The sequence below is a fragment of the Hyperoodon ampullatus genome (assembly GCF_949752795.1).
Source record: "Hyperoodon ampullatus genome assembly, chromosome: 19".
NCBI classification, from domain to species: Eukaryota; Metazoa; Chordata; class Mammalia; order Artiodactyla; family Ziphiidae; genus Hyperoodon; species Hyperoodon ampullatus.
Window position 1 is genome coordinate 42,875,690 of NC_136932.1, and position 12,270 is coordinate 42,887,959.

At 45.4% G+C, this 12,270-nt stretch overlaps 1 protein-coding gene across 1 annotated transcript in view; it reads left to right on the forward strand.

Moving 5' to 3' along the window:
* Nucleotides 1-12,270, forward strand: part of SMG6 (SMG6 nonsense mediated mRNA decay factor) — a 229,655-nt gene that overhangs the window by 102,585 nt on the left and 114,800 nt on the right. Inside the window, exon 12 of the mRNA XM_079725665.1 lies at nucleotides 6,665-6,833. Within this exon, the coding sequence (XP_079581791.1) occupies nucleotides 6,665-6,833 (169 nt within the window). The remainder of the gene's footprint in view (nucleotides 1-6,664; nucleotides 6,834-12,270) is intronic.

Below are 12,270 nucleotides of genomic sequence, written 5' to 3' on the forward strand. Positions count from 1 at the left end.
TCCTTTGTCTGTTGATTCATTTGCAAATATTTTCTCCCATTCTGAGGGTTGTCTTTTTGTCTTGTTTGTAGTTTCCTTTGCTTTGCAAAAGCTTTTAAGTTTCATTAGGTCCCATTTGTTTATTTTTGTTTTTATTTCCATTACTCTAGGAGGTGGATCAAAAAAGATCTTGATGTGATTTATGTGAAAGAGTGTTCTTCCTGTGTTTTCCTCTAAGAGTTTTATAGTGTCCGGTCTTACTTTTAGGTCTCTAATCCATTTTGAGTTTATTTTTGTGTATGGTGTTAGGGAGTGTTCTAATTTCATTCTTTTACATGTAGCTGTCCAGTTTTCCCAGCACCACTTATTGAAGAAACTGTCTTTTCTCCATTGTATATCCTTGTCTCCTTTGTCATAAATTAGTTGACCATAGGTGCGTGGGTTTATCTCTGGGCTTTCTATCCTGTTCCATTGATCTATATTTCTGTTTTTGTGCCAATACCATATTGTCTTGGTTACTGTAGCTTTGTAGTATAGTCTGGAGTCAGGCAGTCTGATTCCTCCAGTTGTGTTTTTTTCCCTCAAGACTGCTTTGGCTATTTGGGGTCTTTTGTGTTTCCATACAAATTTTAAGATTTCTTGTTCTAGTTCTGTAAAAAATGCCACTGGTAGTTTGATAGGGATTGCATTGAATCTGTAGATTGCTTTGGGTAGTATAGTCATTTTCACAGTATTGATTCTTTCAATCCAAGAACATGGTATATCTCTCTATCTGTTTGTGTCATCTTTGATTTCTTTCATCAGTGTCTTATAGTTTCCTGAGTACAGATCTTTTACCTCCTCAGGAAGGTTTATTCCTAGGTATTTTATTCTTTTTCTTGCAATGGTGAATGGGATTGTTTCCTTAGTTTCTCTTTCTGATCTTTCATTGTTGGTGTATAGGGATGCAAGAGATTTCATTAATTTTGTGCATTAATTTTGTACCGTGCAACTTTACCAAATTCATTGATTAGCTCTAGTAGTTTTCTGGTGGCCTCTTTAGGATTCTCTATGTATAGTATCATGTCATCTGCAAACAGTGACAGTTTCACTACTTCTTTTCCAATTTGTATTCCTTTTATTTCTTTTTCCTCTCTGATTGCCGTGGCTAGGACTTCCAAAACTATGTTGAATAAGAGTGGTGAGAGTGAACATCCTTGTCTTGTTCATGATCTTAGAGGAAATGCTTTCAGTTTTTCACCATTGAGGATGATGTTTGCTGGGGGTTTGTCGTATATGGCCTTTATTATGTTGAGGTAGGTTCCCTCTGTGCCCACTTTCTGGACAGTTTTTATCATAAATAGGTATTGAATTTTGTCAAAAGCTTTTTCTGCATCTATTGAGATGATCATATGGTTTTTATTCTTCAATTTGTTAATATGGTGTATCACACTGATTGATTTGCGTATATTGAAGAATCCTTGCATCCCTGGGATAAATCCCACTTGATCATGGTGTATGATCCTTTTAATGTGTTGTTGGATTCTGTTTGCTAGTATTTTGTCGAGGATTTTTGCATCTGTATTCATCAGTGATATTGGTCTATAATTTTCTATTTTTGTAATATCTTTGTCTGGTTTTGGTATCAGGGTGATGGTGGCCTCGTAGAATGAGTTTGGGAGTGTTCCTTGCTCTGCAATTTTTTGGAAGAGTTTGAGAAAGATGGGTGTTAGCACTTCTCTAAATGTTTGATGGAATTCACCTGTGAAGCCATCTAGTCCTGGACTTTTGTTTGTTGGAAGATTTTTTTTTTAAATTAATTAATTTATTTATTTATGGCTGTGTTGGGTCTTCGTTTCTGTGCGAGGGCTTTCTCTAGTTGCGGCGAGCGGGGGCCACTCCTCATCGCGGTGCGCGGGCCTCTCACTCTCGTGGCCTCTCTTGTTGTGGAGCACAGGCTCCAGAGGCGCAGGCTCAGTAATTGTGGCTCACGGGGCTAGCTGCTCCACGGCATGTGGGATCTTCCCAGACCAGGGCTTGAACCCGTGTCCCCTGCATTGGCAGGCGGATTCTCAACCACTGCGCCACCAGGGAAGCCCTGTTGGAAGATTTTTAATCCCAGTTTCAATTTCATTACCTGTGATTGGTCTGTTCATATTTTCTATTTCTTCCTGGTTCAGTCTTGGAAGTTTATACCTTTCTAAGAATTTGTCCATTTCTTCCATGTTGTCCATTTCACTGGCATAGCGTTGCTTGTAGTAGTCTCTTAAGATGCTTTGTATTTCTGTGGTGTCCGTTGTAACTTCTCCTTTTTCATTTCTAATTTTATTGATTTGAGTCCTCTCCCTCTTTTTCTTGATGAGTCTGGCTGAAGGTTTATCAATTTTGTTTATCTTCTCAAAGAACCAGCTTTTAGTTTTATTGATCTTTGCTATTGTTTTCTTTGTTTCTATTTCACATTTATTTCTGCTCTGATCTTTATGATTTCTTTCCTTCTACTAACTTTGGGTTTCGTCTGTTCTTCTTTCTCCGGTTCCTTTAGATGTAAGGTTAGATGGTTTATTTGAGATTTTTCTTGTTTCTTGAGGTAGGCTTGTATTGGTATAAACTTCCCTCTTAGAACTGCTTTTGCTACATCCCATAGGTTTTGGATTGTCGTGTTTTTGTTGTAATTTGTCTGTAGGTATTTTTTGATTTCCTCTTTGATTTCTTCAGTGATCTCTTGGTTATTTAGTAACATATTGTTTAGCCTCAATGTGTTTGTGTTTTTTATGTTTTTTTCCCTGTAATTGATTTCTAACCTGATAGCATTGTGGTCGGAAAAGATACTTGATATGATTTCAGTTTTCTTAAATTTACCGAGGCTTGATTTGTGACCCAAGATGTTATCTATCCTGGAGAATGTTCTGTGTGCACTTGAGAAGAAAGTGTAATCTGTTGTTTTTGAATGGAATGTCCTATAAATATCGATTAAATCTATCTAGCTTATTGTGTCATTTAAAGCTTGTGTTCCCTTATTAATTTTCTGTCTGGATGATCTGTCCATTGGTGTAAGTGAGGTGTTAAAATCCCCCACTATTAACGTGTTAGTGTCGATTTCCTCTTTTACAGCTGTTAGCAGCTGCCTTATGTATTGAGGTGCTCCTATGTTGGGTGCATATATATTTATAATTGTTATATCTTCTTCTTGGATTGATCCCTTGATCATTATGTAGTGTCCTTCTTGTCTCTTGTAACATTCATTATTTTAAAGTCTATTTTATCTGATTCGAGTCTTGCTACTTCAGCTTTCTTTTGATTTCCATTTGCATGGAATATCTTTTTCCATCCCCTCACTTTCAGCCTGTATGTGTCCCTAGGTATGAAGTGGGTCTCTTGTAGACAGCATATATATGGGTGTTGTTTTTGTGTCCATTCAGCGAGCCTGTGTCTTTTGGTTGGAGCATTTAATCCATTCACGTTTGAGGTAATTATCGATATGTATGTTCCTATTACCATTTTCTTAATTGTTATGCATTTGTTTTTGTAGGTCCTTTCCTTCTCTTGTGTTTCCTGCTTAGAGAAGTTCCTTCAGCATTTGTTGTAGAGCTGGTTTGGTGTTGCTGAATTCTCTTAGCTTTTGCTTGTCTGTAAAGCTTTTGATTTCTCCATTGCATCTGAATGAGATCCTTGCCAGGTAGAGTAATCTTGGTTGTAGGTTCTTCCCTTTCATCACTTTAAATATATCATGCCACTCCCTTCTGGCTTGTAGAGTTTCTGCTGAGCAATCAGCTGTTAACCTTATGGGAGTTCCCTTGAGTGTTATTTGTCATTTTTCCCTTGTTGCTTTCAATAATTTTTCTTTATCTTTAATTTTTGTCAATTTAATTACTATGTGTCTCGGCATGTTTCTCCTTGGGTTTATCCTGCCTGGTACTCTGCGCTTCCTGGACTTGGGTGGCTATTTCCTTTCCCATGTTTGGGAAGTTTTCGACTATAATCTCTTCACATATTTTCTTGGGTCCTTTCTCTCTCTCTTCTCCTTCTGGGACCCCTATAATGTGAATGTTGTTGTGTTTAATGTTGTCTCAGAGGTCTCTTATGCTGTCTTCATTTCTTTTCATTCTTTTTTCTTTATTCTGTTCTGCGGCAGTGAATTCCACCATTCTGTCTTCCAGGTCACTTATCTGTTCTTCTGCCTCAGTTATTCTGCCATTGATGCCTTGTGGTGTATTTTTCATTTCAATTATTGTATTGTTCCTCTCTGTTTGTTTGTTCTTTAATTCTTCTAGGTGTTTGTTCTTTAATTCTTCTAGGTCTTCATTTCTTGCATATTCTTGATCTTTGCCTCCATTCTTTTTCTGAGGTCCTGGATCATCTTCACTATCATTATTCTGAATTCTTTTTCTGGAAGGTTGCCTATCTCCACTTCATTTAGTTGTTTTTCTGGGCTTTTATCTTGTTCCTTCATCTGGTACATAGTCCTCTGCCTTTTCATTTTGTCTTTCTTTCTGTGAATGTGGTTTTCCTTCCACAGGCTGCAGAATTGTAGTTCTTCTTGCTTCTGCTCTCTGCCCTCTGGTGGATGAGGCTATCTAAGAGGCTTGTGCAAGCTTCCTGATGGGAGGGACTGGTGGTGGGTAGAGCTGGGTGTTGCTCTGGTGGGCAGAGCTCAGTAAAACTTTAATCTGCTTGTCTGCTGATGGGTGGGGCTGGGTTCCCTCCCTGTTCGTTGTTTGGCCTGAGGCTACCCAGCACTGGAGTCTACCGGCTCTTTGGTGGGGCTCATGGCGGACTCTGGGAGGGCTCAGCCAAGGAGTACTTCCCAGAAGAACTTCTGCTGCCAGGGTCCTTGTCCCCACGGTGAGCCAGCCCCTACCTCTGCAGGAGATCCTCCAACACAGGCAGGTAGGTCTGGTTCAGTCTCCTATGGGGTCACTGCTCCTTCCCCTGGGTTCTGGTGCACACACTACTTTGTGTGTGCCCTCCAGGAGTGGAGTCTCTGTTTCCCCCACTCCGGTAGAAGTCCTGCAGTCAAATCCCACTAGCCTTCAAAGTCTGATTCTCTAGGAATTCCTCCTCCTGTTGCCGTACCCCCAGGTTGGGAAGCCTGACGTGGGACTCAGAACCTTCACTCCAGTGGGTGGACTTCTGTGGTATAAGTGTTCTCCAGTTTGTGAGTCACCCACCCAGCAGTTATGGGATTTGATTTTATTGTGATTGCGCCCCTCCTGCCATCTCACTGCAGCTCTCCTCTGTCTTTGGATGTGGGGTATCTTTTTTGGTGAGTTCCAGTGTCTTCCTGTTGATGATTGTTCAGCAGTTAGTTGTGATTCCGGTGCTCTCGCAAGGGGGAGTGAGCGCACGTCCTTCTACTCCGCCGTCTTGAACCCCGCATCAGCTTTTGTGAATGCCTCTAGCCTCTGGGACTGCCTGTTTTTTGGAGGGACGGTAGGGGTAACTATTTGGAAACAATTTCAAATTTACAGAAATTTGCAAGAATAATACTAACAGCTCTCTTACATACCCTTCACCCAGATTCCCTAATTGATAACATTTTACCATATTTGCTTTAAGTTCTCTCTCTTTCCACACGCACACCTATACCTAATGGTTATTGTTATTTATTTTTAAAATTTATTTATTTTATTTTATTTTTGGCTCTGTTGGATCTTTGTTGCTGTGCGTGGGCTTTCTCTAGTTGTTGCGAACGGGGGCTACTCTTTGTTGTGGTGCACAGGTTTCTTGTTGCGGCGTACGGGCTCTAGGCGTGTGGGCTTTAGTAGTTGCAGCACGCAGCCTCAGTAGTTGTGGCTCACCGGCTCTGGAGGGCTGGGTCAGTAGTTGTGGCACACGGGCTTTGTTGCTCTGCAGCATGTGGGATCTTCCCAGCCAGGGCTCGAACCCATGTCCCCTGCATTGGCAGGTGGAATCTTAACCACTGCGCCATCAGGGAAGTCCCTGTTATTTTTTTTTTATGAACCATTTGATTGTAAGTTACGGACATGGTAGCTTTTTCCCCCCAACTACTTGACTGTGTATTTCCTAGTCATGAGGACATTCTCTTATATCACAGTACTCTTATCACAATCAGGAAGCCAGCACTGATACAGTACTATCATTGAATCTACAGACCTTACTGAGTTTGGACCAGTTGTCCCAAAAAGAATTTTAAGAAAAAAGTTTCTTTCTGGTCTAGGATCCATTCCAAGATCACACTTTGCATTTAGATGTCATGTCTCTTTAGTCTCCTGCAATCTGGAATGGTTTTTCTGTCTTCCTTTGTCCTTCATGGCCTTAACATTTTTGAAGTGTACAGGAGATTTACTTTGTAGAACGCCCTAAAATTTGGGTTTCTCTGATACGTCCTCACTGTCAAATTCAGGTCGTACAGTTTGGGCATGAACCCTGGTGCCATCTCAGCACTGTGCTGGAGAAAGGCTAAAAGTGGGTGGGGGCAGGGGCTGGAGGCCAGGGTAGCAGCTACAGCCAGGCCACAGGTGGAGCAGAGACAGCTGTCTGCAGGGCGGACCCAGTGCCCTGGTTCTCTCTTTGTCCTGCTTTTCAGAATCCTCTCAGTTGCTGGCACTTGTCCTTCGCTTCTGGGCCCAGCTCTCCTGTGGACTTGGTCTCCCTTCCCTAAGAGCCTGCTGCCGTCCCAGTGCCCCAGGCCTCACTCGGGGGCCACAGCAGACCTAGGCCCAGTTCTCACCCTTTGCCTCTGCAGCTCAGCTGTCTTCTCCTGAGGAGGAGGAGGATCAAGATGACATCAAGGTGTCTTCCTTCGTCCCGGACCTGAAGGAACTGCTCCCCAGTGTGAAAGTCTGGTCAGACTGGATGCTCGGCTATCCAGACACCTGGAATCCTCCGCCCACATCCCTGGATCTGCCCTCACAGTGAGTCAGCCTCGCCCACCCGTGTTCCCACAGCCCCTGTCCCGCAGCCCGCCTGTGTCTGTCTTCCCTCTTCATTTGAACTTGGGGTTTCCCCTTCCCTGACACCTTCCTCGTCCTCTGACGTGTTAGGTTGTTTTTGCCTGTTCTCCAGCCTGTTCCTCCTCCTCTCAGTCTCTCTTTCTCTCACACCATAGCTTGCTCTGTTTCGTTCCTTCCCCTTGATCTTGCTAATTTTTACTGCGTACTGTTCATACTCACTGTCTCGGCAGCTACCTGCTGAGTCTGGGTGGGTGTCAGTCAGTGTGTGTGAGAGACTTTGTTTCTTTCTCTCCCTTTTAGTTTATCTCTGTGCATCTCTCAGGCTCTTGCTGCTTCTCGTGCTGTCCTGCGCACTCTGTCTCCTTGCCTTCCTCTCACGACGTTGTAGTATGTGGGGAACACTTCATCCCTGTCCCCGCAACACATCCCGCCCCCTCTCCCTGTCTCTTTGTGTTGATGCGGGATGTGTTGGTCTGGGGAGTATGTGTGTCTGCTGGGTGTTTCTCTGTAGATCTTTTTGTGTGTCCATATGACATGTGGTAAAATGTATATATGTGGCAAAGTTTGCCATCTTAACCGTTTTTAAGCATACAGTCAGTGGCATGGTACATTCACGTTGCTGTGCAGCCAGGTAGGGCTATTTCTTGTGTTTGTAGCGATGTGTGAGTTGTAGATCTGGGTGTGCCTGTTTGGGCCTGGTTGTCTATGTGTGTCTGGTTGTGTGTGTCTGAGTGTGAGGGTGTGTGTGTGTGTGTGTGTGTGTGTGTGTGTGTGTGTGTCCCCGGGGATTGTCTATCGAAGGCTCTTTTGGTGTGCCTTTCCGTGTCTGTCTATGTATGTGTGTCCATGTGCTGTGTCCATATCTGTGTCTGCGTCTCTGTCTATCCTTGTGTGTGGATCTCTTTACAGGGTTCCTGTGTCCCTGTGAGGAATCTGTTTCACTGTGTGTCTGTCTCCATGTCTGTGTGTTCATATATATGTCTATGTCTGATTCTTGGGCCATGTCAGTCCATGTCTGCTTTGGTCCTGTCCATGTCTCTCTGCGTGTGGCTGTGTCCTGTGGGAGTGTTTGTATATGTTCCTGAATGTCTGTGCCCGGGACTGCCTGTGTCCATGTCCATATTTGTCTGTAAGTATGTCTCTGTGTGTCAGTCTAGGTCTCTCTGTTGGGGGGCAGGGGATTTCTGTATATGTGGATACAGGGGCTGCCTGTATCCACCTGCCTCGCCTGTGTCTCCCTGCCTGCCTCTGCCTGTCCCTCTTGCCTGTCTCAGCTTGTCTTGGCTTGTCCCTGCCTGCCTCTTTGCCTGACTCTGTTTGTCTCTCTCTGCTGTTTGTGTATCTGTTTCAGGGGTCAGCAAGCTATGGCCCATGAGCTCAGAATGGTTTACATTTTTAAATGGTTGAAAAAATAAAATAAAAAGAGTAAGACTTCATGACTTGTGAAAAGTATATGAAAGTCCCATTTCAGTGTCCATGAAGTTGTATTGGAACACAGCCATGCTTGTTTGTTTACACTTTGTCTATGGCTGCTTTCACACTGCAGCAGTGGAGTTGAGTAGTTGTGACAGAGACCGTATGGTCTGCAGAGCCAGAACTATTTACTCTCTATCCCATTATAGAAAAAGTTTGCCAGCTCCTCATCTATATCCATGTTCCTATGTGTCTTGTTCTTCTGTACGTTAGGGTCACTGTGTGTGTGTGTTTGTGTTTGCGTAAGAGTGTCCTAATGTGTGTGCACATAGGTGCCTGTTTCTGGTCAACTCTGTTGACTGTCCATCTCTCTCCCTCCCTCTCCCTTACCCTTTCTCGCTTCCTGTCTCTCCCTTAGTGTTTCTGTCTCTCTTTCTCTCTGTTTAACTTTTCCTTCTCCCTTTCTCCCCTCCCTCCATTCCTCCCTCCCCCATCTGCTGTATTGTGGTCTGTGGCAGGTGTAGTGCACTCAGAGTTCCTTCAGGCTCTGTGCTGGGTGTATATATGTGTGTCTGGGAACAAGCATCCACACCCAGCATCTCCTCATTCTTCTCGAGTGCTCCTCCCTGGGAGGGGGAAAATCCTGGAGGATGGAGGATGGATACCTAGGATGGTGCCAGTGGCATTTCTAGGGAGTGGGGAGGGGTGCTTCTCTGGGCTGGGGACCAGCCATGTGAGTCTCCCAGACTCATGGGTGACCCACAGAGGGAAGACTGCAGCAGAGATTTCTGGCCAGCAGTTAGACCTTTCTGTGTGGACCATATAGTCTGGCTCTTTCCTACATTTCCTTCGTCCCATTTCTTCCTGGCTCCTCACCCCAGGAAGCACCCCTGGACCATTAAGCCTGCCCTCCCTAGGCCCCCCCCAGCTCTAGCTCTGTAACCATGTGAGTGATGCTCACAGCATCAGACAAATCTTTGCATCTTTCCTGTGAACCCTTCTAGGTTTCAAAATGCACTCCAGGCTGAGGCCTCGTGAGCCAGGGTTGAGCTTGAGCTGGGGAGCTGTGGACACACAAAGGAATAGACCGATCTGCTGGCTAGGGGGAAGCTGTTTGCCAGCAGTGTTCACTGAAGAGTTAACATGTACAGCCTCAAAGTTTTCAGGCCGTTAATCTAAGATGCCGACTAGGCAATTTGCAGTTTTGGAAAGAAACTGACAAGGAAGGGCTCTGCTCTCCAAATATCTGAAGCCACTGCTTCTGAGCATGTGCAGGGGTCACGGAGTGTTCCTCCCTTCCTCTCGGGGGGTGGGGAGGCAGACCATCTGTCCCTGGAGCTTGGGCCTTCCGCTGGGTCACCCCACCTCACAACCTTAGATATGGTCCGCCCAGCCCCTGTTTGCCCATATCCTGGCCATCAGGCCTGCTCACTCTCTTCTGCAGCCTGTCTCCCTTTATCCCTCCTCCGTCTCCTGCTCCCTTTGGCTTTTGCTTGGCTGAGGAAATGGAAACCTCACACAGGAAGTGCTGGGCTTCATTTGCTTGAGGTGCTGAATCTGTTTTCTCTGTGGATGCTGGAGCGAATGGCCCGTTGCCGGCTCATGCGAGCTGCTGCCCATCTTTGGGCAAGGGCTCAATCTGCAGCTGGGCACGTGGTCCCAGTTACATCCATCCCCAACTGGGCTTCACCTCCGAGGCTACAGAAAGGCAGAGGGGGTTGGGACACTCGAATCGAATTTGCTTAGTCTTTTCAGACTTTTCTGCACAAGGATAGCAAATCTGACCAAATAATATGTTGAATCTGATTACTTAGTAAACAAGTTCCTGTAGCTGTAACTTACTTCTTGATGAGTCCAGTTTAGGCTAGAGAAGTCAGTGTGGTAGAAAATAGAGTCCCCTTCTGCACTGTCTCCCTTTGCAATCAGGATCAGCGGCTGGTTGTCTCTGGAATGCAAGTTGAAGCATAAAGGAGGGGCTCTGCCATCCTGGGGCCTGACCCCAAGGCATGGTGGTTTGAGGGCTGGTGCCACTGTTGGACAGAGCAAACCTGGTCTGACCACCACTGAGGGTCATCCCACCTCATAGCCTTCAGATCCAAGCAGTGGAAAGTGGAATAAGAATTTACCTCCCTTCTTTCTAGTTTCTCATGTAACTGCCTAACACTCACCGAGTGAATACTGTGGTTGAGAGATTGGCCCGGTACGGTGGTTCTTCTGTAGGTTTCAAAGTGACATCTTATACCCACTGATCTTCCACACTGTGGAACCTTTTCTTTTAAGGCTATAGGGAATAACATAATCCAGACAGTTCTGTAGATGTCAGAACAGTAATCCCTCTGACACTCTTAAGGTCCTTGTGCTGCTCTTCATTTTGGAGGGTTTAGGAGCGCTCTCAAGAGAGTAGGAAGGAAATGGCTTCCACTTAACGCCTCTCCTCTGCATGTTTTCATTGGTCTTCGCCTGCATTTGTTCTCTGCAAAGACAGATTCCTCACTGATCCTGTGATAAGGTGACCAGATAGCCTACACTGTAGTTTGCTTCTCCTCCAGAAATTCCCTCCTCCCATATTGTCTCCTTGACACATTTGGACCCTTGTTTAATCTTGCTCCCTTCATTCCCTTTCTGTCTTTCATTGTGTTACCATCTTTCCTTGCACAGTTAGTCATTTCGAAGCACCTCCCCTTTTTCAGGGGAATTCTAAAGCGCATCAGTAGTCTCCTTGGTTCTCTCCCCTTTGCTGTATTCCTCTTCTTTCTGGCCAAGTTTACTTTTCCTAGGCAGTAGCCACTTAGGCACACATGGACCACTTAGAATGATGATGACAGAACTTCACTGACACTGCAGAGTGACAAGGGCAGGATTTCAGGGCTGTTTGTGCCTTCCCACAACAGTGGTGCTTAGTAGGTGTGTGTGCTGGAGTCAGCACGTAAGTACGTTGACTTCCCATTTGTATCTGTTAGGAGTCGTCATAGGATGGCTTTATATCCCAGGAGATTTTGGTACAGAGGATTGTAGCAGGGTGTGGAAAGTTGCCTTGAGCCACTGTAAAAGGCAGTGTAGAGTGCTTTGGTCTGGTTAGAACAGACCACAGTGTTTGGAGGGGCCGTCTGCTTATGGGGGTGGGGGTGGAGTGGGGAGCACAGTTTCTGTGCCAGGCCTCTTGGTACAGGGGAGGGGCAGCTGCTCCCCGCTCTACCAAGTGAGCATGAGGCACGTTGTGAATGTCAGGTGGTGGAGAGAAGCAGAGCAACAGGCTTCCCCGAGCCTAAGCATAGCCCCCTGCACCCCAGGACCTTTGGCAAGGCTGGGGCAGTGGGACAACCTACCTCATTGCACAGTCTCTGCTGAAGCCAAATCTTCCCTCATCTTGATCTCTAGTTCTCAGTAAGTGAAAGAGTCAGGGGACTTTGAGAACATCCAAACCTAGCCCAGCTGTGGCAGTTGGTTTATTGCTTTCAGCTGGTACTTGAACCCAGGTCCTGGTCTTGGAGGCTTTCCCAGGTTTAATCCCCAGAGCTTTCTCTGCAGCTGTATGACACTGCGCTGACCCCGAATGAGGATAGGAAAATAGAACCAGTGCCAAGCCAGAGTCTCTTTTTCATTTGGAGTCTGGCTGTCTGCCCATGACCAGGGTTACATAATGGGAAACATAGCTGGGGCTCTGGAGAGCCCGCGTTTCACCAGGCTGCCCAGACCTTCGCATTCTGATGCTATATATCTTCCTAATTGTAGCTCGGATGCATTTATCACACTGTTGGATTGGAGCACTGTTAAAAAAAAAAAAAAAAAAAAAAAAAAACTCCAGAAATTCCTGGACTTGCTGCTTTTCCATGGCTTGTCTTGTATAGTCTACAGAGCATGCTGGAAAGGGCTTGTAGGGAGCCCTCTGAGGTGCCGTCACATAGGGAGACATGGGGATATGGAGGGAGTATGCAGTAAGCTCATTTCCTCAGGGAGCCTACATGTGTTGACCCTGTAGACGAGA